General features: G+C 48.8%; 8 protein-coding genes across 8 annotated transcripts; 4 read left to right on the forward strand and 4 right to left on the reverse strand.

Annotated features, from left to right (window-relative positions):
- Positions 1-538: 538 nt before the first annotated feature.
- On the reverse strand, positions 539-1,979 carry B0J16DRAFT_383362 (Lactonase, 7-bladed beta-propeller-domain-containing protein; the record flags this gene model as incomplete). Its single annotated transcript, XM_046131323.1, has 3 exons — positions 539-880; positions 931-1,393; positions 1,450-1,979. The coding sequence occupies 3 exons, from the start codon at positions 1,977-1,979 to the stop codon at positions 539-541; spliced, it is 1,335 nt and encodes a 444-aa protein (XP_045985412.1).
- Positions 1,980-2,666: 687 nt separating this feature from the next.
- On the reverse strand, positions 2,667-5,705 carry B0J16DRAFT_383363 (phospholipid methyltransferase-domain-containing protein; the record flags this gene model as incomplete). The annotated part of the gene is made up of 3 exons (XM_046131324.1): positions 2,667-2,741; positions 2,790-5,446; positions 5,525-5,705. The coding sequence occupies 3 exons, from the start codon at positions 5,703-5,705 to the stop codon at positions 2,667-2,669; spliced, it is 2,913 nt and encodes a 970-aa protein (XP_045985413.1).
- A 2,819-nt stretch (positions 5,706-8,524) lies between these two features.
- Positions 8,525-10,135, reverse strand: B0J16DRAFT_339778 (eukaryotic translation initiation factor 3 subunit G-domain-containing protein). The gene is made up of 3 exons (XM_046127585.1): positions 9,784-10,135; positions 9,067-9,697; positions 8,525-9,016 (listed from the first exon to the last, which is right to left on the reverse strand). Exons 1-3 carry the CDS (start codon positions 9,810-9,812, stop codon positions 8,792-8,794), a joined length of 885 nt encoding a protein of 294 aa, XP_045985414.1. The 5' UTR covers positions 9,813-10,135; the 3' UTR covers positions 8,525-8,791.
- Positions 10,136-10,998: 863 nt separating this feature from the next.
- B0J16DRAFT_319135 (uncharacterized protein) lies at positions 10,999-11,358 on the forward strand (the record flags this gene model as incomplete). Its single annotated transcript, XM_046125493.1, has 1 exon — positions 10,999-11,358. One exon carries the CDS (start codon positions 10,999-11,001, stop codon positions 11,356-11,358), a length of 360 nt encoding a protein of 119 aa, XP_045985415.1.
- A 284-nt stretch (positions 11,359-11,642) lies between these two features.
- On the reverse strand, positions 11,643-13,261 carry B0J16DRAFT_397450 (uncharacterized protein; the record flags this gene model as incomplete). Its single annotated transcript, XM_046132317.1, has 2 exons — positions 12,768-13,261; positions 11,643-12,721 (listed from the first exon to the last, which is right to left on the reverse strand). Exons 1-2 carry the CDS (start codon positions 13,009-13,011, stop codon positions 11,643-11,645), a joined length of 1,323 nt encoding a protein of 440 aa, XP_045985416.1. The 5' UTR covers positions 13,012-13,261.
- Positions 13,262-14,277: 1,016 nt separating this feature from the next.
- B0J16DRAFT_285610 (uncharacterized protein) lies at positions 14,278-16,824 on the forward strand. The gene is made up of 3 exons (XM_046124056.1): positions 14,278-14,903; positions 14,949-15,910; positions 15,955-16,824. Exons 1-3 carry the CDS (start codon positions 14,337-14,339, stop codon positions 16,742-16,744), a joined length of 2,319 nt encoding a protein of 772 aa, XP_045985417.1. The 5' UTR covers positions 14,278-14,336; the 3' UTR covers positions 16,745-16,824.
- A 1,358-nt stretch (positions 16,825-18,182) lies between these two features.
- Positions 18,183-19,254, forward strand: B0J16DRAFT_371348 (uncharacterized protein; the record flags this gene model as incomplete). The annotated part of the gene is made up of 1 exon (XM_046130400.1): positions 18,183-19,254. One exon carries the CDS (start codon positions 18,183-18,185, stop codon positions 19,221-19,223), a length of 1,041 nt encoding a protein of 346 aa, XP_045985418.1. The 3' UTR covers positions 19,224-19,254.
- A 1,783-nt stretch (positions 19,255-21,037) lies between these two features.
- Positions 21,038-22,958, forward strand: B0J16DRAFT_116446 (PLC-like phosphodiesterase). Its single transcript, XM_046121540.1, has one exon. It carries the CDS (start codon positions 21,123-21,125, stop codon positions 22,854-22,856), a length of 1,734 nt encoding a protein of 577 aa, XP_045985419.1. The 5' UTR covers positions 21,038-21,122; the 3' UTR covers positions 22,857-22,958.
- The last annotated feature ends 163 nt before the right edge of the window (positions 22,959-23,121 follow it).

The raw sequence follows: 23,121 nt of genomic DNA on the forward strand, positions 1-23,121 counted from the left end.
CGACGCCCTGTGCCTCTCTGGGAGGACCGAACCCACTTCAGTCCTTGATGGCCTAGGGCTGATAGACTATCCCAGTGCTTCATCTCACATACCCCTCCGAAGCCGCTGCAAGATAGAAACAGCCACCAATGCAGTATGCTTCGCATTATCCCCTGCATCATGATACGATCGACCGCACTTGGGGTGAGTGGCTACCAATAAAGACTGCAATGCGTTCAGTCCAACTGAACAGAGTGTCCCTGACACTGCAACCCAATCCCTCTTCGGATCAGGGAGCCGTCAATCCGAAACAATATCAAGGCATTCAATATTGAAACCACTGCATAGAGGCAAGTCCTTGACATTTCGGGACGGTCCTCTTCAACAAAGGGTGCTGTTAGCTGATAAAGCTACGTCATGGAAGCCTCTCGCAGACACGTTCTCAACATCGTCACCTGGTCAGAAGAGACATGTCCGGATGAGAAGTCACCGAGATGACGTAGGGAAGTGCTCAATGGCAGGCGAAACTGTCCTTGTTTGAAGATATGGCGCAAAATGATCATTCATAGAAGATCACGGCTGTGACCTCACCTTCCAACTCTGCGTAGGCAACGAAATCGCCAAGCATTCCTGTCTTGACATCTCTCTCGAGAATAACGACACGGCTATCGTGTTGCAACGCCACTGCAACTAATGTGCCGGCTTTGTTAATGGCGAAATGACGAGGAAACCTGCCTCCACATGGAACATCTTGTTGCAAGGCGAGTTGCCCAGTCTCACCGTCAATCCTGAAACTGACAAGCGAGTCTGAGATGATGTCTGTGGTGTTACCATTGTCGAAATTGGGTATCTCGAGGGTGTTTTCATTACGGGATGAGATGAGAAGATACTCTCGATCTGGCTGTACAAAGCGTTAGGATCACGATCTATCAACATTCAGCATCCACTTACAGATACAGCAATCTCAGCTGCAGCAGCACCCTGAGGAGCGTCGTTCTCCTTGCCATGGATGCCACTAGTCCATACTTCCCTGAATGTAATGAACCCACCACCATATACGACTTCATACCCAACGATGGTATTGGCCAATTCGGTGACGAGATACATGAACGTCTTGGTCTCTTTTACTACAAAGGCCAGATGTCGAGGCCCGCTCCCAGGAGTAACAACCAAAGGATCAAGCTTGGTCAACGCCAAGCCCTCGATATCAACTCCATAGATGTGGATCAAATCCTCTCCTAGATCTGGAACGAGAATGAACCGCTTGGTCGGGTCGAGAACTGCAGCGTGGGGATGGGATGCCTCCTGTCTTGATGGATCAGGTCCAGGCTTTTGAAGGTTGTATTCTTGGACCTGCACCGAGGTGATATTGGCCGGGTCTCGAATATCCCAAGTCGTGAATGCCGAACCGCCGCTTTGAGATAGTTAGTCTTCTGGTGTGACACCAAGATGGAATAGGGATATGCATACTAATGCGCCATTGCCAACCCGTAGTCCCACTCTCCATATGCTACAGCACTCACCGGACCAAGGGCTGTAGACAACTTGGCCAGAGGAGTCAAAGTGCCATTCTCATTCGTCGCAAAAGATGCCAACGACCCATTCTTTCCGTCTTTAATACCTTCATCAGTGCAATACAGTATCCCATTCATCCAATCAAGCGTAAGCCATGACGGACTGCCAGCGCAACCATCCGTCGTCGCCAGCGTTTCAAGCTTGACAGGTGAATCTCGATACGCAGCAAGCGAAAGGTTCAACGTCGTAACAAGCCCACTGTAAGACGCAACATACATCAACGAACTCACATCGTGAGCATGCGTTACTGGATCGAGTATATCATGGTTATGACTCCAGTGAGGTCCTTTCTTATAGTACGTCTGGTACGCGCAGTGCAGCAACACTATCGTGAGAGGCGCGCCGAGAAGCAGTGTTGGGATGAGGAGAGAAGTGCTGTTATCCCTGAAAGGATTCCTTGAATGCTGCCGGTTGAAGAGTTTCATGATGAAGCGAATGCCTTTGATGTTGGGTAGGATCTGCGAGCGAGAGCTGACGCAGCTTGCGCACTGGCCAGACGACCAGGGGTTTGAGCTGAGCTGATCGTGAAACGGAAGTTTAAACAGAAAAGCACCGAATAGTAGAAGAATAAACAAGAGCTGATGATAAAAGATGGAATATGAAGTAGAAATGATGCGGAGGTGAGATTCAAGTTGATCCTTTGAGGTCGGCAATTGACTAGCCTTGCACTAGGTAAGGAACGGGGTGGCCTGTTGTAGCACTGTGATTGACGCCTTCGTATCGGTATCACCGGCTGGCCCTGACTGTTATTGCCACTGATTGATGGATTTTAGGTTTTATTGTTAACGCGCCGTTTGTTTCAACGATTGTTTCATGGTGGAAGGCCTGATAATTGATAGGCGGAATATCACGTTGTTCAGCTACACAGCGTAAATAGCATCACCAGGTTACAGTGAACGCAGGCAGTCCAAGAATAACTCTGTATACATTCAGACAAAATGATTTGAAAAGTTAATGTTTTGCTTATGGACGGTTGTTAATAGTTACAGTCGCCCCTTCAGTATCCTGTCTCAATCGTGGTATCTTGCATGTACTCCAATATTTTATCATCACCATCACCACCCACATGAAAACTCCAAACCTTTTAACGTCATTTATGCGCCTGTGCTATATCAAGCCTTCTCGGAAGGAAAGTCCTGAATTGCAGGCGTAGTGCACCCTCTTGATAGAGACATACTGTAGGGAGCCTATTGAATCAGTTAGTAATGGACCATCATCTTCAGTGTTCAACATACCAGAACTTCCTTAGCGTTGCAGACTCTCCATGCAAGTTTGCGAACACTTCCATCTGCGGTAACAACAGGTGGCGCAAACTCAATACCGAACATCTCTCGAATGGCATAAACGATCCTCTTGGCATACTTTGTATCACGCTCGACGTGACCACCAAAAGGTTCCTCAGGCTGGTTGGGTGCAATGTCTGGGTCGCGGTCCAGACAGTTCTGAACGACAGGAAGCAGAGCCGCCTCGACAGATTGTTCGTACAAGCCCTTGGCACCGAAATCCACGTCCTCTTCATCGAACTTGCTGATTCGAATCTCGAAAGGCTCAGAAATCGTCATAGCATGGTGGTGTCCGTTGTGGTGGTATCGGAACTCGAAGACACCTTGCGTCCACCATAGCTTATCGCCTTCGAAGACAACTTCACCTTCCACCAGGTCGATATCCGTCGGCTCGTCTGCTGACACTGGGTGTTCCCCAACCGTAATACTGACATCGGCCGTCAAAGAGTCATAAGAACCAGCATTTGTAGGCGCCCATCGTCCCAGGGAAGAGACCTCGGTGGTCTCTCTTGATCGATTGTCGGTAACCATGTAAAGACCAATCCAATCCTTCTTACTGTGGTTGGCTGGAGCCCTCCATTTAACACGAAGAGGTGCACCGTACTCGAAAGCCATGGTACGAACGGGCTTAGGGGATCGACCTATCAAGCTTTCCTTTCCAGTGTACTTTTCAACGACGGGGGCATCGGTCAACTGAGTACCCTCAACAGAGAGAGAATAATATTTGGGATCGTAACCTTCAAGGTCGGGCGTAATTCTTGTAATGGTGAGTCGTGCGGGAGCCATGTTGAAAAGAGCCGAAGTATCTCTCACGATGGTTTTAACACCGGATGCGAACTTGGGTCGAGCAGTATCAAGGAAGTCCTCTACGAATTGACTCGTGTCATCCAAAACCTTATCAACACTCTCTTGCCATCCCTTCACAGGAGGAGGCAATGATTTCCTGATGAACTTGGTAAGGCCGGCTTCCTGGCGAAGGCTGCGACCATAGATCTTTTGCATATGGGGTCGCTCGATGTAGGAGATGTAGAAGACAGTCAAGATCTGGGTAATGATTGCCATAAGGAAGATCGATCGGCTCCATGTGATGAGTGCGGCACCCCACACAGCAGCGGTGCCGAAGAAACGATCCGGGTTGTTCAGGAAGCGATAGATGGACTTGTAAGTCAACTTGGCCTGTTGGTCAAAGAAGAAATCACCACAGAACCATCCAAACTCTCCAAGGGAGTCATAAACACTAAAAGCGGTCCACAGCTGGAGGGCAACGAGACTAGCACCGAGGACGTGCTTTAGCATGACCCAGCCGTAGGCCCAGTCTTCAGGAGGTGAATACATCTTCCAGCATGCAGCCACAAAAGCAGTATTACACATGATCATGCTGATATGGTGTAGACCCTTCCACTGGCGCCATGCCTCACCGGCACTCTCGCCAAACTTGAGGAAATGGCGGGTCCACATCTTGTTCTTAGACTGCTGGTCGAGGATAAGACCTAGCCCAAGGTGGTACCATACACGCCAAACCAAAGCATGAACGACAAAAGCCGCTTGCCAAGCGGGAGTTGACGGTGTCGCCAGGGTAAGGGTGGCTACGTAGAACGGCATGACGATAACGGCAAAGTCAGGCACCCGGAACAAATCGAGGTTATTTAAACCAACGAGGTTATGGACCTGACCAGGCGTTTCCTTCTGTGAAGGTTTGAGTGTCTGTTGGTCGAATGTAGCTTCAAGTGATTTGGGATCGGCGGGTATGGCATCACTTTGGCCTCCGGAAACGGTTCGCTTGCGTGGAGGAGGTGGATTGTACGTCTTCTCGATGTGAGGGTTCTCGACAATCACTAGGAAAGCAAATTGGGCCAGGTGTGCGAGGATCGAGATGAAGAGGACCTCATAGCTGGCTGCCATCATGGAGATACCATAGTACCCGGCATATCCGATGGAGTACATAGGATGGGGAGCCATTTCAAAGACACCGTCGAAGGTCAAGTCTTGATCAATGAGGTAGAAGAAGTCTCCCCAATACCAGGCAAAGTCTTTCACGACACGATGGGCATCCAATTTCACCCAGAGGTTGAAGCCGATTAGACTGATGCCAACGGCCCACCGGGCAAACCCAACCAAAGGGTTCTCACCCTCAGGAGTGTGACCACAGACAATAGCGAATAGGCAGTAGGACACGAAATCACACATGAGGATCAAATCAACAACCCTTCGAAAGACCAACCAAGTATTGTACTCGAGGGGAGCCTTCTCGAATTCATAGTCTTCTGGGATTTTTGTCTCCAGCTCGGTCTTTAAAAGCTTGTAGAGCCATGGTCGCGGGTTCTTGCCAGTTGACGGATCCTCAAAGAGCTTCCAGCGTTTAGCCCAAGTGACAAGACGACGATGGTTTGACTGAATCTGGAGGAGTACACCAATGCCGATGTTGTAACAAGCTCGCCAGAACAGGAAAACAGCAGCGAAAACGATGCGCTTTGAACCCGATGGTAAGAAATAAGCAGCTAGAATGTGAAGACCGAGAATTGTTAAGACAATTGCATCAGAAAGGTTCTTGGGTTGTCGAGGATCCAAAAGCTGCGAAACCATATCATGGGTTGTGGGTACAATGAAGACTACAGCATGTGACTGTCAGCCAAAGACACACCAAAGCAACACACCACCAAATTAACCGTAATTTGGGGTTGACATACCTGTGCCGTCGGGTGTTCGACCATAAGTCTTACTGGGCTTTTCAGAAGGGATTGTTGAATCTGATGGCTCACGAACATGAGTTTGTTCTGGTTGTGCGTCTTGCTGGGCAGTAGAGTCTACCCCAGATTGCCGTTGTCGCAACCCGGGGCCAGTATCTGGCAGATCGGCTGCAGTACTCATGACTGACGGCGATGCAGCAGCAGAGGGTGATCTTGAAGTGGTGGTTGTCACCAGAATTTGCCGTGAAGAATGGTAGGTTGAATACCAAGTAAAAGAAAGAATAGAAGTTGAGTATGAGTAAAAGATGAGGAGATGGGAATGAGAGGGCTTGTCGCAATAACACTCGGCTGTTAGGTCAAGACGGCCGAAGTTCGAAACGACGTCAGGGCTCCGCTGGTTAGACTGTCCGAACGGGGTCACCTGGCTAAGGCGTTTGCTGGCTGTTTGGTCCCTGGCCTGGGCTAGGTCCTGGTGCTGGTCTGGAGCAGCGACGGCTCCATAAAATTGAAGACGGAGGGGATTTAGCAGGGGAGTGGCTGTCTATTCCCAGTGAGCGTTAGAGCATGCAGGACTGTATGCAGGAGGTTGCAGGTTGATGATTGGTGTAGGCTGTCAATGCGACTGACAGTATGCAACAGGTAGAGTGGTGTTGCTCTGTGTTCCTTGACCAATTCGGATTGTTATTGAGTAAAGAAATTTGGATTGTGAAAGAAAACGATGAGGAGAGGCAGACAGAAAGACAATTTGTAGACCGTGGAAGGTACCGGTCAAGAGCACCTGCCTCTCGGTCTCGAAAGATGTGTCCTGCCGTGACACCTATGGCAGAAAGCCACTGTAACACGCACCTTCCTCTTGAACATGAGCGGAATTATTTATCAGAACCAGTCAAGAGCCTGGCTTTTCACTGTGCAATGAGGCTTTGAATGGGGCGATGGCCATTTACACGGCGACAACAGCGCTAAACCCACTGTGATTCCCAGGCAATTCCATCTTCAAAGCGTGGGGCTATGGTAGCATGGCAGAAAGTGATGGTACAGCGGGGGACTTTGACCTTCCATCGTCTTCCCCCACTTCACTTCTCACTTCTCACTCTCACTCTGTCTCTGGCTATTCACTTACTGATTCTTGAACGGTTTATCATTGGAATAGAAAAGGGAATGGGTATTGCTGTGGTTATTTATTGAATCAGGTCCTGAATCGAAACTGGAACGCACACTCTAATTTATAATGCAAAACAATTACCTGATGTTACTGAGACATGGAAACTCACTGCCACCGATTCTACCCGCTTTGGCCGCAGTAATTGCCGCTCTGCAGACAACAAGAACGGCCTGCAGCCGGCGCCCGGCGCCGTTATGGAGGACCTCTCCCGATAGGTACTACGGGCCAAACCCCACCCCGATAGTGGGGGCTTCGGAAGCGAACTGTCGACATCTTCCAGGCAATTGATCGATCCAATGCTTTTACAGTACAGTACTAGGTCCCTCTCATTTCTTTACCTCGACTGGTCTCTAGGATCCTTGCAAGTTGTCTTCAACACGGCGTGGGGTAGAATCACATGCAAATCTTACACTGAAGCTATGAAAGAGAAAACCACCCCAGACGATTTGTCCCAACAAAATGAAATAGCACTGCCTTTCTAGGGTTGTGATTGAATTGCAAGGGGTTACAGCGATAGTTCATTCGAGTCCTTTTGATCGACAAAAACAATTGACCATGCACAGACTGAGTGACATGTGAATAGATCTTGGAACTAAGGGACACCAGGCAGTTGTGTGATCAGAACTTTGCTGTTTCGTTTCTTATTAGATACCTGAACGACTTGAATTATCTGAGTATCTAGTCTTACTATGAAAGTTCTTCTACGGTGCAAAGGAGAAAGTAATACAGATGGTGTACAGCTGTTTAAGTTTCTTGAGTGGCCGAACCTTCAAAGCGTACAAACCTAAGATCACAAAGCAGTCCTTCTATTGGCATTAAAGACAATAATAGACAAACAACTATTATCACCAAAAGGGCAATCCTATTGGAGTTTTGTTTGAGCACGAGACCGTCGTCCAAAACTAGCAATATCTCCATACAAGCATCAAACACTCACCCTGGCAATGCACTCGCTTTTCAGGGTCTCGATCTATATAACCCCTTGTTCTCGAAGCTAGTCAAATCTGTTGAGATACGAGAGAAGCCAATCGTCATAATTTTCGTGGCCTTATTACAGTTCCTATAAAGGTAACCCGAGAGAGCCGCTTGTCTGTACACGCAGCAAAGTTATATCCCGCAATGTTTGACCCATGCGCTTAAGCTAGCCTCTCTACCAGAGAAGCGAGAACCGGGTAATATGGAAGAGGCAGCTTGTTCTTCATGCTTCTATTTCGTTCTAGATTTCTGGACTCTTGTGCTCTTTGATGGTTGGGGAGCTTTACGGAACAGATGTATGCTTTACGCCTATTCGAGCGCAAGACGAATGGAGAAATCCATCAAAAAGGGCTCTTCTCTATCTTAATACCCAATGCATCTGCAGGATTATAGTATATGGATGAATGTAATCCTGAGTCTATTGAAACGAGCAAGGTCATCTTAGCATTATCTCACTTGACACATGTAAAGCCTGGAAGGCAACTTTGGTCCATATACCCTTATTGAAGTAGGCTCCTTCTTCTGACACCAGAAGAGAAGGGATTATTCCACATGTTAAGACCTAATTCTCACATGTATCTCATTGTATGCAGAGTCTGTCATGGCCGCTGAGTAGCTAAACCAGAGCTTGGTCATTGGTGAAGCTCAGAAGCCCATCTCATCATGACCCAGTCCCCCCTACTCATAGACAGAACCCCTACAGACTCACCAATAGCTTACTGGTGAGCCAATCCTACGCATATTAGCCATCTGGGGTAACCGTCAGACAAGTTCATTGGTAAAGACATGCAGCTTGCTCATGACTGCATCATACCGTAGCCCCTTTCACTGAAGCAGCCAAAGCTTTACAGAGCAAGTCTTGTCTCTTGCCGACTAACCCCTGAGTAAATACTCTTATCATCATCACTCAGAATATAAACTTGTTAAGAATTGTTCATTTGTAATCTTCCTCCTCATCACATACAATCACTTTTCCCATTCCAAACCGCACATATCCTGAAGGTTTCATTGAAATCATGAGGTTGAAAGATATTCTTTTCCCATCTCAACCACGAATGCATTACCATGTGTCCCCTAGCTAAACCACGCGCACAAGATTCGAAGCAGCAACATCAACAACAACCCCCTTTTTACTGAGCCTTCTTGGCAAACTCCACCCGGAGAATGAGATGCTTGAAACCAAATCCGTCCATCTTCGCACAGGCCTTGACGGCGTCGCCGCGGTCCGCAAAGCTGATGAAGGCGAAACCCTTGGCCATGCCGGTTTCTCGGTCCTTGGCAAGGAATACTCGGGTGACACGACCGAAACGCTCGAACATATCGCGCAGCTCTCCCTCTTCGGCCATCTCGGAAACCTATTGTCTGTCAGTATTTTGTTATGGGGGAGCATTACGGCGGCACTCACGTTGGTGACACGCAGTGTAGCAAAGTCGTCTCTCTCGCCAAACTTGGATCCCATTCTCTCGCCAGCAGATCCACCGTTGCGTAGGGCAGGAGGAACATATGATCCCTTCTTGGCACCAGCAGCACCACCAGCAGCTGAAGGCTCGTCTCCCATACCAGCAGCGACATCGGCAGCGCCGGTCTCTCCGATGGGCGCCATGGTGTCCTTGTAAGGACAACGGGCAGTGAAATGCTGACCGTTGCAAATACGACACTTGACCTGCTTGTCCTTGAGCTTGTCCTTCATGGACTCGGCGGCGGCGTCGTTGGACTCGTCCTTCTCGGCCTTTCGCCAGTTGACGCTTGGTCGGAAGATGATGTTCTCACCGACGGAAGTGGTATCGGGAGCAGGGCCTGCGGGATCCTTTGCGCTGAGGCCGAACTTGGGCCAGGTTTTTCGGTCGGCGACGCGGGGGTTTACGGTCTCGGTGTGGGTAGTGAATCGGACTCGGCGAGTGGTCTTAACCTTACGGCCGTCGTCATCGTAACGAAATGTGATGATAGTCTTTGTTCCATCCTTGTTGGAGATAGTCTGAGGCTCGGGGAGATCGGTGGATGTCTCCTCAACATCGTCGTCGTCGGCCCAATCGTGCCTTTTTCGAATGGTGGGGTTAGTCACAGATATCGATAGAATACCCCAGTTCGGAGTAGCAAACAGAAAAGCGCTGGGCGGACTCACTTGGGCTGGTTCGCAACTGCGGCAGCCATGATGAATCGAGCGTATCCGTGCGACTTTTTCAGGCGGTTTTTGTAGGTCTCGCGGTACAGTCGGGATGCGTCGTCGTGGCTCGTCGAGGCGTCACTTCGTGATCGTGGGGTTTCTTAGTGATGGTTGAATTTATTGCACTTTTTCGTGGTGCGGGCGTTTGAGCAGTGGTGGGGCAGCAGTTCAAGCCACACCTCAAACGACCAGAAATGAAGATCACATGATGTGCACTAGCCACAGGGCCAACTTAATCCGATCCGGTTCTAGAACGTCTATAGAGGCGTCTTGCTGAGTTACGTTACTTTGCTAATTAATGTGATATTGACGAGGCTTGATGATGGGCTTCGTAACGTGGAACATGCCATTATTAGAATCGGCAATTGCCAGTGGCTCAACGGGAAATCGGCATGATCGAGGGTCGGACTCGGATACGACACGAGGAGATGTGGCGCAGTTGAACCATCTTCTGTAATGCGCGCGACAAAACAGACGCCGAGTTTGTTTCAAAGCTGTATTCCTCTCAATAGAAGCCGTCAAAGCCGAATTGATAAGCGAATTTCCATCAATGTTTGCAGACGTTTGTGAGTGGTGATACAAACTTGTGACTCGGTAAAGACCCTTGAGAGTCCCCTTGTTGAGGAATCTAGTGGGTATCAGAAAAGATGTCATTCCAGTAGCAAGTCGACGGAAATAGATGGTCTAAGCCCTGGTCTAAGCTCGCATGAAATGATCAAATTATTTCGTCTCTCATGCTCTCCGCGGTTGATTTTTCTGACTCCCGGACGGAGATGAAGTGCCAAGGGACAGGGCGCTGAACCATCTAGAGCCAAGCGTGGCGCAGCCTACGAAGCATCCAATAGCGTCCGCGTAATCCCGCAACGCGGTCTCTGTGGCGTGCAGCAAAGGCCATGTGAGAGACTCGGAGGGAGCTTGGGATGGAGCTGGCACTGACACCAAACACTTTTAACTCCGGGGACCTTGGCTTGCAGTTACGTTGTGGTCGCTACGTTGTTCGTTCCGTTCCGATCCTTTTTGTATTCCTTCATCCCATCTCATCTCAACACACACTCTCTCTTTCTTTCCTTCATTTATTTTATTTATCAGTGATCGATATTTCCTCGTACCTGACGATCTATCCTTTACGCGACTGCAAGATCCACCTCCTATCCACTGTCGCATACTATCACAATGGCCTTCAAGCAAGACGAACCTCCGGCCTATGGCCCTCCTCCAGGTGCCCCTCAACCTACATACGGCGGCTACCAGCAAGATCCATACCAGCAGGGCGGCGCTCCCCCTCCTGGCGGCCCTCCTCCTCAGGGTTACTATCAGCAAGCTCCTCCCCAGATGGGTTACCCTCAACAACCCTTTCCCGCCGGCCAGGGCCCTTATCCTCCTCAGCAGGGTCCTTACGGCCAGTATCCTCCTCCTCAAGGCTACTACCCCAACGATGATCAACGAGGAAACGGTGGCGGCGCTGGCGGTGGTCTCATGACTGGTCTTCTCGCCGGTCTGGCATGCTGCTGTTGTTTGGACTGCCTTTTCTAAGCGACGCCCTTTGATCTGAACCTTTACTCGATATCACCCGCCGATGACGGATCTACAAACTACGAAATTGGAGGATTTTACTCCGGAGAATGCGACAAGCGCAGGCAATGGAATGGATTACATGTTTCATGGCGTTGGGGTTTCCTTGATTGCGAAGGTCTTATTCTACGTTACGCGTTTCTTTGTTTTTCTCGATACCTAGAATACGACTTTAATCACATAATATTCTGTCCCCCAGCATAGAGCGCATGATTTTGAATTGATATTGATGTGGTGTTTTGATACTATGCTGCAGCAAAGAGTGTCTCAAACTCATCCCTGACCTTTGCGACACAGTCATTCGAGTAAATCATTTTCTGCACATCAGGCGACGTCCACTTATCGGGAACCGAGCCACTGGTCTTGTGCTCCTTGAACATCCTATCTCTCTCCTCCTTCGCTTTTCCTTCGCCTAGATGCAGAGTTCGACCAGACAAATACGCCATTTCGACGAGACTCGATGTCCATTCCTTTCGAGATAGCTCATACACCTTGAGACACTTGGCGATGGTCTCTGGCTTGGTATCGGGGGCAAGGCAAAGAACTTCCGCGATTGTCGAGCCATCTTCAATAGCCATGGCAGCTCCTTGACTAAGGTGAGGAAGCGTTGGATGGCAGGCATCTCCTATCAATGCGACTACACCATTCGTCCATGTTGGCAGAGGCTTATACATCCTCAGTCGCCACTCGCAGACCTCTCCCTCAGGAACAAGGTTAAGCATCTTTTGCACAAGAGGGCAGAATTCTTTGAAGACGTCCAACATGACCTCCTTGGATCCCTTGGTTGTGTAAGTTATAGACGGGGCGGTAGCAAAGTTCTCATCTGGTTGAACGGTTGACAAGTTGTAGATAGACTTATCAGCAATAGAGTAGGCGATGATATGTCTCTTCTCTCCTACCCACCGCACAACCTCGTCACTGTCAATAAGAGCCAGAAGCTCAGGATCATGTGCCATGTCTTCTCGGTTGAGCATGATGCGGTAGGCAGCTTGGCCGGTCTCTGCCTCTTCAGGCGTGGCGTTGACTTGCTGTAGGATCTGAGAGCGGGTAACACTCTTGATACCATCTGCGCCGAGGAGGATATCGGCTTGACGTGTGAATGGCTCTCCATCTCTGGGCTTGAGCTTGAAGGATGCTCTAGGAGAGAAAGACTCAATCTCGACCAAGCTCGTTGAGAAGTGGAAGGTGATGCTTTCATGTTTCTTGCACGCCTCGTACATGTGGCCAGCTAGAGATGATCTGTGGCCGCACAGGTGGGAGTAACCGTATTTGCCCTTGATGTCTGGCATGTCCACATGTGCAAGTTCAACATTGGTTGAACCCTCTAGTCAAGTCAGTGAATATTCCGCATGAGATGCTCCAAGACTCACGTCGAATACTGCTGCCAGCCACACGAGTTGCTTCCCGTTCAATATCATCCCAACAACCTAGCCTATCCAGGATTCTCCCCACGTTGGGAGGCATCTGGATACCCGCTCCAACAAAACCAAGATTACTGGCTGTCTCATACACATCGATGTTCTTGAAACCTCTTTTGGCGAGAGCAAGGGCAGCTCCTAGGCCGCCCATTCCAGCGCCTAGAATGGCAATTTGTAGGTCTTTTATATCAGTCATGATGGCAATATGTTAGTATTGGTAAGTGACTAGGATCACAGACTTGGCATTGAGGGATTCCCTGGCGATTTATATCAGATTAGATCCGATGACGGTCGTTCCTTTATCCGTGTAACTATCCCGAAAGTAAATGCCGGGATGCGGGGACCGGAAGTACATCACTGAATGGAGCTCTTGATCTAAGCAAAATACCAATACAAGCCTCTTTCCGATTACATATCTCAATGGTGTTTAAGAATGTATTTCTCACTCTACTTCCTATTTGAGCTTGTATTTGGCTCCTATATCGGCGGGCGCAGGTGGTTGTATTATTCATCGTATATCTAGGCCGTCTAAATAGAGGTGTCTACAGTATCAAGGTCTCCGCTATCGTCATCAATCCACTTACACAGGCAGTTTAGCTCCAGGGTTTCTATCGATTAGGTACCTAGGAATAAACATGATCTCGGAGAATTTTACTAAAAACGTCTGGCTAGTGTCGTAGCTGTGGGAATATAGTTCGGTAAGTGGGCGCTCGGATTCCGAGTGACAGACCATTGCACATGTTGATCTATTGCTCCTTGTTCCTATTCGACTGGTTCACTTTGTGTATGTTGACAGCTCCGGTCCGGAGATTCTTGTAAACACTTACTGTGGTAAGAGAATATCCAAGATTCTCCGATTCTCGGACGGCATGCTTTGTTGATCGATACCTATACTCTTCAATTTCGAGTTAGTTTGCTGAAGAGTCTCGGTTCAGAAGAAAGCGTCGCAGCAAACGACTGAATCGGCACATGCATGTGATTCACTACTATTTCAGGAACATAATTTCCCTTGTATTGTTATCCCTGTGAGAATAATCCATGTCGTTTACAAAGATTTGAGTTCAAGTGGATGTTTCGAAATAACGGCGTTGCATGAATTAAGCGGCTTGATATAGAGTACTCTCTAAATAGCTCCTCCATGGATGCTACACTAGACATCATGTATCACCAAAGAATCAAGGCACGAATCTTGCAAAAGAACATCAGAAAATAAGCTTATGTCTCTTAAAGTTCTTCCTCTCTGCATTCTTTACGGGAATGAGAAACATCGCACGACATTTTCCTACCCTAGGCAGGCCTCTATGCAGTGTAGATCCAGACCACGACTATTAAACCCGCAACCCCTACCGCTTCGTCCAATAGAACTACATCCTCTCAGCACGAGCATCCCCAAATCAAAAAGTCCTCAGGGTGGAAACAAAGCTCCTTCCTGGTCTGGTTATCCTTAATTATCCTATCCTATAATTGACCAGGCCAATCGAGTTGAGCACGTGCTCATCCGAACATCAGTATATCTGGAAAATGGCCGCCAGCAAAAGCTCTTTTCTAAACAGGCAGAGCACTTGTTTGGCAGTCATGGTCACTTCTGGTTTGATTGGCCTTTTGGCTGTTGTTTTCCAGATGTCCTTCGCAAAGGCGGTGGACGTCAATGTTAAAGTTGATGCTTACACGAGCGAAGTTGAATCAGATTCTACAACTGTCTATTACTCTGACAAGAATCCTCTATTGATCGGAAATGATGGAGGACCTGACAAGGGTGGTTTTCACGTCTATGACTTCAACTCCAAATCTCCTCTGAAAGAGGTCGTCGCCAAAACTCCTGGACGCAGCAAGCTTGTCACTACAGTCTACGATGTGGATGACAAAGATGTTCTCGTTACTATCGCGATGCCTGACTCTGTGCTTCGCGCGTACGAGATGCCCAAGTTCAAGCAGATTGAAGACGCGGATTTGAAAGTATTGGGCGATTGGTCTGCGCTGTGTAGCTGGAAGAGTCCTGCTGGGAATGACTATGTCTATCTGTTTGGAAAGGGAGAAGCTGTTCAGCTACTTCTGCGAGAGACTAAAAAGTCACTTGAGTTTGTCAAGGTATGTGTCCCTTAGAGAAATGCTGCTGTTTACTAATGTTGTCAGATCCAAACATTCCCTACTGAATTCGAGACGGATGTCTGTGCTACATCACGCTCTGAGTCGCGAATGTACATCTCAAAGGGCGACAAGAGTGTATATGCATTCGCGCTCAAGGAACCAACGGAAATGCCTAAGATTACTGAGGTTGGCAAGGCAGAGGATGATGTGACAGGCTTGGCGGTTTACGTGCCTAAGAAGGGCTCAGACTACCTGTTTGTCGCCCAGACAGACAAGATCGCTGTTTACGACCAATCCTTGAAGCTCAAAGGAACGGTATCTTTGACTGGGCAGGAGGACGTTGAGGTCAAGGGTCTGAACATCTACCAGGGCTCGACGAAGAAGTATCCCTCTGGTGCTTTCACATACGCCATTGAGTCAGAGGAAATCAACGGCTTTGGAGCCTCGTCACTCGAATCAGTTCTCAAGGAACTCAAGATCGAAGCGAACACAAAGTACGACCCAAGAAAAGTCAAGTCCGACTCCAAGACTGAACCAATCTGCAAGACTTGCGGTGGCAATGGATACTGCATCAAGGACAAGAGCCAGAAGTGCGAGTGCTTCGCTGGTTTCGCCGGAAAGACCTGCAGCAGCTTCACTTGCGTCGACAAATGCTCCGGTCACGGCAAATGCGTCGGAGCAAATGAGTGTAAATGCGACAAGGGATGGGGCGGTCTGCACTGTTCGTTCCTCCTCGTTGAGTCAACATACGAGACTGAGCCAAAACTCGGCGATGGCGATGACCCTGCGATTTGGATCTCCCCTGAGGGTCCAGAGAAGTCTCGTGTCATCACGACGATGAAGTCTGGAAAGGAGGCTGGTCTCAATGTGTTCGATCTGAAGGGCAATCTCGTCCAGAGTTTCGCGGCGGGGAAGCCGAATAATGTCGACATGATCTATGGCTTTGAGGCGGGTGATCGAAAGGTCGATCTTGCTTTTGCAGCGTGTCGAGCTGATGATACTCTATGGTAAGTTGACATATACTATTATTGATGGTTAGCTGACGATATAGTCTCTTTGAGATGCTTCCCAACGGAACACTGACCGATATCTCCGGTGGTTCTCATCCTGTTGTTGAGGATTATACTGTGTACGGCTCGTGCACATATCGTTCACCCAAGACAGGAAAGCAATACCTCTTCGTCAATGAGAAATCAGCACGATATCTCCAGTACGAATTGACATCGACATCCAATGGAACACTCAAGACCGAGCTTGTACGAGAGTTCCAAGGCGGTAGCGGCGGCCAAGTCGAAGGTTGTGTCACCGATGAAGAAAACGGCTGGATTTTCCTCGGAGAAGAACCTTCTGCCCTATGGCGATTCGACGCTGAGCCAGACTCCAAAGATAAAGGAGTCATCATCGGTAAAGTCGGCGACGGAAATCTCTACGGAGACGTAGAAGGCGTGACACTCGTCTACGGCTCAAAGCCAGATGAGGGATACATCCTAGTATCATGCCAGGGCGTAAGCGCATACAACGTCTACCAACGAGCTTCACCACACGAGTATGTTGCAACATTTACACTCGTGGAGTCATCAGATGGAAAGATCGACCATGTCTCCAACACCGATGGCATAACCGCCGTAGGCACAGCACTGGGCAAGGACTTTCCTCACGGGTTGGTAGTTGTGCATGATGATGCTAATGAGTTGCCGAATGGGAAGACTAGTGCCGAGGTGAGCTTCAAGATGATTAGTCTTGAGAAGATCCTTGGTTCTAAGATTCTGGGGAAGAAGGGCTTGTTGGATCAGGTGGATAAGGAGTGGGATCCCAGGAAGATGGGCAGAACGGTTAGCTAGTCCTGACAAGTTGTTCTTCCATACACAAAGTAGCATCAACATACTCATTCCCTCCGTACAAAGCCGGACTTGCTCACCCCTGAAGCTATTCAGACCCGAAATGAGGTAACCGTAGAGTCTCAACAACAAAGAAAATGATATCCTGTTCCAATATTCCATAAGCATAGACTCTGATCGTTCCTAAAGAGGACGCTCATGTGCTGGGTAACGGCGTCGGATAGCTTCGAGGCTTCATTCGACCGGTCAATGCTCTTTTCCATGTTTTGAGATTCCATGTAGTCCAAGTTCGATTGCTTATAGTCGCTTCGTTAAGAGTGTGATTGGTTCGGATGGTTTTGGCGTTGCAGTGCTTGACACCGGCGGGACCTGGCTACTGGGAGATAAGTGTTTGCATGAGATATCGCACGGATAAGTCATTACTGACTATTGATATCTAAATTGTGCTTTTATTCATTTCTCTAAGTGCTCAGAGGTCAGGAATTCAGTGTTGAGTGTGTATCAAGAGGCTCATATCTACATACAAGCTGATAAGATCACGAGTCACTTCAACACTCCGAGATAATCAATTCAATTCCTTTCTAAACTCTTCTTTGATACTTTCTAACGTTTAATTCCTTTCAATTATCCTTGTTTCATGTTCCATCCAACGTTCGCAGACTTCAACCGCCATCTTACCCCTTTTGGGTGTCAATAGAGCCTCAAAAGGCACTGACAGCTCTGAATAAGCCAATCATCCATAACCAACACTTTAAACCGTCAAAGATCATTCTTGGCTTGTTCTTGTTCGTGCATTCGCGTTTGACAGGTAAAAGGCGACCCCAATTGGTAAACTTTGCCTGTCTGATCCTAGATACTCGTACCTGACCCGATACATCGTACTCGTAGTCTCATACTTAACGCCTCGACGTCAAGTCTGTGTGGCACTACCGGTCTAGGAAGAGTTTAAGTGATGTTCCATGTAGTAATAGAACGCCAACAACGCGGGCTATTCTCGCTTCCCCTTGCAAAGCTTTGATCTTGCATCCATCCCGTGGCTGACATGCTTTTTAGTCTGTTTCTCTTTCTCAAACTCTTTGATGAGAATTTCTATTCAGGATGAACATGTATCTCGTGCGTGCGAAGCTAGGGTGGGCTTATTGACCCCGCGACCTGAATAGAGCCTCAATAGGATGAACGGACAACACCAAGATAACAGCCATGAAAGCGAAGAGGCGAAGACACTCTACTTTTCTTTCTCTTCTATCATGAACATTTGAACAACAAGTCTATAAAAAGATCGTCAAATCCTGCATAAATATTCCTTCTTTTCTTCTCCAGACTCGTTCTCCAAACACAAGGACTACGACAATCTCAACACTCACACACGATACGAACCACTCTTTTTTTACATTCACTACATTCACTACTACGACACGACACGACAAGTACTAGACGAACCATGAAGTACTCCGTCTTCACTCTGGCCGCCGTGGCCGGCACCGCTTTTGCGGTGGCCATTCCGGACCCCATGCCTGAGCCTGTGGCCGATCCCTGGTGCTGGATCAAAGGCCAGCCTTGCTGGAAGGCCAAGCGAGAGGCTCAACCTGAGCCTGCGGCCGTTGCTGATCCTGAGCCCGATCCTGTTACCGAGCCCATGCCTTGGTGCACCATTAAGGGTCAACCTTGCTGGAAGGAGAAGATGAGGATGAAGCGCGAGGCTCAGCCCGAGCCTGTTGCTGCTCCTGAACCCGACCCAGTCGCTGAGCCTATGCCTTGGTGCACCATCAAGGGACAACCTTGCTGGAAGGAGAAGATGAAGATGAAGCGAGAGGCTCAACCTGAGCCTGAGGCCATTGCTGATCCTGAACCCGACCCAGTTGCTGAGCCCATGCCTTGGTGCACCATTAAGGGACAGCCTTGCTGGAAGGAGAAGATGAGAATCAAGCGCGAAGCCCAGCCCGAACCCGAAGCCGTCGCTGATCCCGAGCCCGACCCAGTTGCTGAGCCTATGCCTTGGTGCACCATCAAGGGTCAGCCATGTTGGAAGGAGAAGATGAAGATGGCTAAGCGTGAGGCCCAGCCCGAACCCGAAGCTGTTGCTGCCCCTGAGCCTGGTTCTGGTAAATACAAGTGGTGCGGAGGCATCAAGGGCCGGCCTTGCGGGCAGAAGGCCAAGCGAGAGGCTCAACCCGAACCTGAAGCCGTCGCTGCCCCCGAGCCTGCCAACGAGGCCAGATGGTGCTGGATTAAGGGACAACCTTGCTGGAAGGCCAAGCGCGCTGTAGATGCTGTTCTCAAGGCCGTCGATGGTGAGGAGGATGGTGCTGGTGCCTCTGATGGCCCCGACTTCGACCCCTCCGACTTCAACCCCGAGAACTTCCCTGCCAAGCGCGACATCAACACTCACCAGGAGGCTAAGCGCTGGTGCTGGATCAAGGGACAACCTTGCTGGAAGGCCAAGCGCGCTATCGATGCTGCTCTCCACGCCCTCGAGAATTAAGTAAGTCTGACCATCAAACTGGGGGATGTACCGTTCTAACAAGTCACTTCAGGTACTTTCTCTTCAGTACGACCGTTTGCACGATGTCGATGATATTTCTTTCGCCATTCTTTTGTCTATGTTAGCAAAAACGGTTCGAAAAAAAAAAAAAAAGGAGGATGAGACAAGGAACAGGTGGATGGGCCATGTGGGAGTATCTCCCGAATTTTTCTCTTCTTTCGCAGCTTGAATACGCTGCATCTTATTTTGAATAACGGCACTGGACGACTCTGGAATCTGCTGCTTTTTTTATGGACGCGAATTTGCCTTGGTGCATAAGTCGCTGCATGGCTGCAATAGCTGGAATAGTTTGAATTCAACTGCTTGTCTCGATATATGATTTATTGCCCATGTGAAATGTTGCAGTGACTGTGACTTGGTGATTGTTTGGTGCTTTGGCAGAGCCGCATGAGGCTCAAATTTTGCGTCTGGTTGGCATGGATACGACCAGATGATAGAAATCTGACCTGTAGCATGAATTTTGACATGACTTATCGTATAATCAATCGTTCGAAAGGATCGGACACTGAAGTCGTATAGCCAAACGTTGATGCCAAGCAGCAGATAGATGTCGGTTGGTATGCAGGTTGATATCCAGACATACAGAGTGCAGATACAGCGACACTCAAGTCGTCTACAGACAATCACAGCCTTGACAATAATCAGTCAAGATCATTCATTCACAGTTTAGTATAGTGATAAAAGTATGTACGTTCAATCATTGCGCTCCTCCCCATCGTCGAGGGAAGCACCGCACCCAAGATTGTTCGCTTTTCTCTCCATTCTGTGTTCCTCTGAATCGACGGTCCTGGGCGCAAGCCTTGCGACGCACCTCGCATCAATTATAGCAAAGAAGAACATGAACGTTGTTTTTTGCGTTGTTCAATATTTTGAATTGGAGAGAAAAGAAGAAAAGAAGACTGAAATATTTGAGAGAAAAGTTTCCTTTTGTACACGTTGAGGATAGTGGGGCAGAGCAGAGTTTGGTGCCTGGTGCGCTAGGCTGCCATTTGAGGTCAAGAATCTAGGTATGGAGCTTTAAATCCACTCAGAGCCACAGGACCCTTATTAGGTACATGCAGAGCTTCACAATGGCCTTGACAATGATTGACTACTCTCACAGGTAGATATGCATTGCCTACCAGTGTCTCACCTCAGACAAGAAACTCGGAATAACACACACTTCATTAGCCACGATATTCTGCCAAGCAGCATAGTGGACTGTCATGAGCCACCTGCCCTATCAAAAACACCCATGTCCGATCTCATCGCTGTTGCAGCTTGCTATTACTCACAGCGTCGATCTGTTTGACCCCATCATGTCAAGTGCTTGGGGTTACAAGCATAGGACAGTCCTCAGTCGCGGCATTCTCATCACAGTCTTCGTCCAGATGAATCACTAACTGCAGTGAAAAATACCACAGTAATTGCCAGCTTATACGACAGGACCAATCGAGCTCCAAGAGCTTGGGCTGAGACTATATTGTGGCGGAGCTACAAGGCCCCCACAGGCTTTTCACGATGCAGCAAATAAAGACTCAATCCAAGCTGTGCCAACTCGGAATAAAGTGCCGTCAAAATACAGCATCCATGTTTGTTAAAGAGTCAAGATTATCTTGGCGTGAGCGAAGCCAAGACAATTCCGATCGTGGCAGTGCATCATTTCAAGTCTATCGACTCTTGGTATGAGGCCATAAAAGTACCCTGGTCTTGTCCAAATAATATCCTGTTTCTTTCAAGTATTTCCAGTATTGGTTATCTTATATCCATTTCCAGGTGCTGAGCTGAGCTGAGCTTATATCCCCGCGACTGCCCCTCATCTTACTGCACTTCAACCTCACAACCCAACGTCATATCAAAATGGCCACAGACCTCGCCAACCGCATCGACAAACTTAATCCCTTCAAAAGCAAACGCGCCGAAGATGAAGAATACGGTGAAGAAATCGACAACAACACCGTCGCAGGCGGCGGCCACGGAGGTCGACGCATCGTCACTGATCTTAGAGTCAGCACCGCCCTGAGAGAATTCATCGCTCATGAAAAGATCCTCTCCAAGAGAGAAGCAGGCGTTAAATCAGATGATGCGTCGCGCGCACTGCTGGAGCTCGTTAGCAAGCCGCACATTGTCGTGCCCCCAGAGCTGATGGATAGATCGCATCCTCTGCCCGAGTATTTTATCAGTTCCAGTCATAATACTTATCTTATGGCGCATCAGCTTTATGGATCTTCCAGTGCGACGGCTTATGAGACTGCTATTAGAACTGGAGCGAGGTGTGTGGAGATTGATGCGTGGGATAATAGCGATGATAAGGATGAGCCCAAGGTTACGCATGGGTATACTTTGGTGTCCAACATTTCTTTCCGCGCGGTGTGTGAGACCATCAGAGACTCAGCCGATCAGGAAGAGCTTGACTCGAGAAAGTATGGTTTCCGACCTTCGCCTATTCTGCTGTCTCTAGAGAACCACTGCGATGCATACGGTCAAATGCGCCTTGTCAACATTATGCAGGAGGTCTTTGCCCATCGTCTTGTGAGCAAAGAAGTGCGAGATATTGGTCATAGGGAAGAAGCTGGAACAGGAGACCATGTGATTCTGGAGCAACTGGGTGCTAAGATCGCGGTCATCGTCGAGTACCATTTCTCAGGCGAGCCTCCAGACAGCGACACCAACTCAGACGACTCTTCAGACGACGAGGAAGAGAAAGCCGCACGAAAGGAGTACAAGGAAAAGAAGGAGGAGGAAGAGCCCTCGATCATCATCCCTGAACTTGCTGAGCTAGGCGTCTACGCGCAGTCCGTCAAACCACTCGACAACTCATGGTACGAAGAGGGCACGCTCTCCAATGGCCCGCATCACCACCTCATCAACGTCTCCGAGTCAGGTTTGGGAAAACATCTCCCCGACCACGCAGCAGCCATCTCCCGCCACAACGCGCAACATCTCATGCGCGTCTTTCCCAAAGGCACACGAATCTCATCTACAAATCTGAAGCCCGTTCCTTATTGGGGAATCGGAGCTCAAATCTGCGCTCTCAACTTGCAGAGATTCGGAGCTAGCAACCAACTCAACGAAGCTCTCTTCAGCGGCTCAGACGGCTACATTCTCAAGCCCGCCGCTCTTCGTCCCGGTGGAAACGGGAAGTTGAGTACAGGTCGAAGCAAGCGTCTTCGTCTTCACGTCGCAGGCGCAACAGATATCCCCGTCGACGACGAATCCCAGGGAGAGTCTATAAAGCCCTACCTAACATGCACACTCTACCACCCCGACAACCTAAAGGATGACCCACCCAAGCGCAAGACAAATCCGTACAAGCAACACAAACTCGAGTTTCTGCACCGAGGACCGAACCCACCGCCCACAGAGCCGTTTTGGGACGAGACTCTGACGTGGGAGTACGAAGACAACGAGTTGGTATTTTTGAGGATGCTTATCAAGAGCGATGATAGTTGGTCGCGGAATCCCATGTTTGCGGTGGCTGCTGTGCGATTGCTGTATGTGCAGCCTGGATGGAGATTTATTCGCATGATGGATCTGAAGGGTCATGAGACGCAGTGTTCGATCCTTGTGAACTTTGAGATCATTGATGCTTAGATAGAAGGAAAGGTTTATGAGTATATGAATATATGAGATGCTGCGTGTGTTTAATAGATTTGCTTTTGTCTGATCTAAGACCGTTGTTACTAGCATGGTGTGTCTCTCTAGATGTATGGCAAGAATATGCATCAGTTTTTACATTGGAGTTGTATTTAACTTTGCGATGTCACTATCCAATGAGAGGAGAGAATAGATTCACCATGGGATTTCGGGGACATTCATAGACTGTATTGTACCGAACGGGCCCGGATGTTGTGGTGGA

The sequence above is a fragment of the Fusarium flagelliforme genome (genome assembly GCF_020744385.1).
Source record: "Fusarium flagelliforme strain FIESC 12 MPI-CAGE-AA-0113 chromosome Unknown B0J16scaffold_3, whole genome shotgun sequence".
In the NCBI taxonomy this organism is placed as follows: domain Eukaryota; kingdom Fungi; phylum Ascomycota; class Sordariomycetes; order Hypocreales; family Nectriaceae; genus Fusarium; species Fusarium flagelliforme.

What these genes read in the sequence shown, in the direction of transcription:
- B0J16DRAFT_339778 (XM_046127585.1), bottom strand. Translation starts at nt 9,812, where the DNA reads ATGGCTGCCGCAGTTGCGAACCAGCCCAA. An exon ending in GCAGTTGCGAACCAGCCCAA is followed by an intron (nt 9,698 to 9,783) that starts GTGAGTCCGCCC and finishes CATTCGAAAAAG; the next exon opens with GCACGATTGGGCCGACGACG. An exon ending in CTACACTGCGTGTCACCAAC is followed by an intron (nt 9,017 to 9,066) that starts GTGAGTGCCGCC and finishes GACAGACAATAG; the next exon opens with GTTTCCGAGATGGCCGAAGA.
- B0J16DRAFT_285610 (XM_046124056.1), top strand. Translation starts at nt 14,337, where the DNA reads ATGGCCGCCAGCAAAAGCTCTTTTCTAAACAGGCAGAGCACTTGTTTG. An exon ending in AGTCACTTGAGTTTGTCAAG is followed by an intron (nt 14,904 to 14,948) that starts GTATGTGTCCCT and finishes TAATGTTGTCAG; the next exon opens with ATCCAAACATTCCCTACTGA. An exon ending in CGAGCTGATGATACTCTATG is followed by an intron (nt 15,911 to 15,954) that starts GTAAGTTGACAT and finishes CTGACGATATAG; the next exon opens with TCTCTTTGAGATGCTTCCCA.
- B0J16DRAFT_116446 (XM_046121540.1), top strand. Translation starts at nt 21,123, where the DNA reads ATGGCCACAGACCTCGCCAACCGCATCGACAAACTTAATCCCTTCAAA.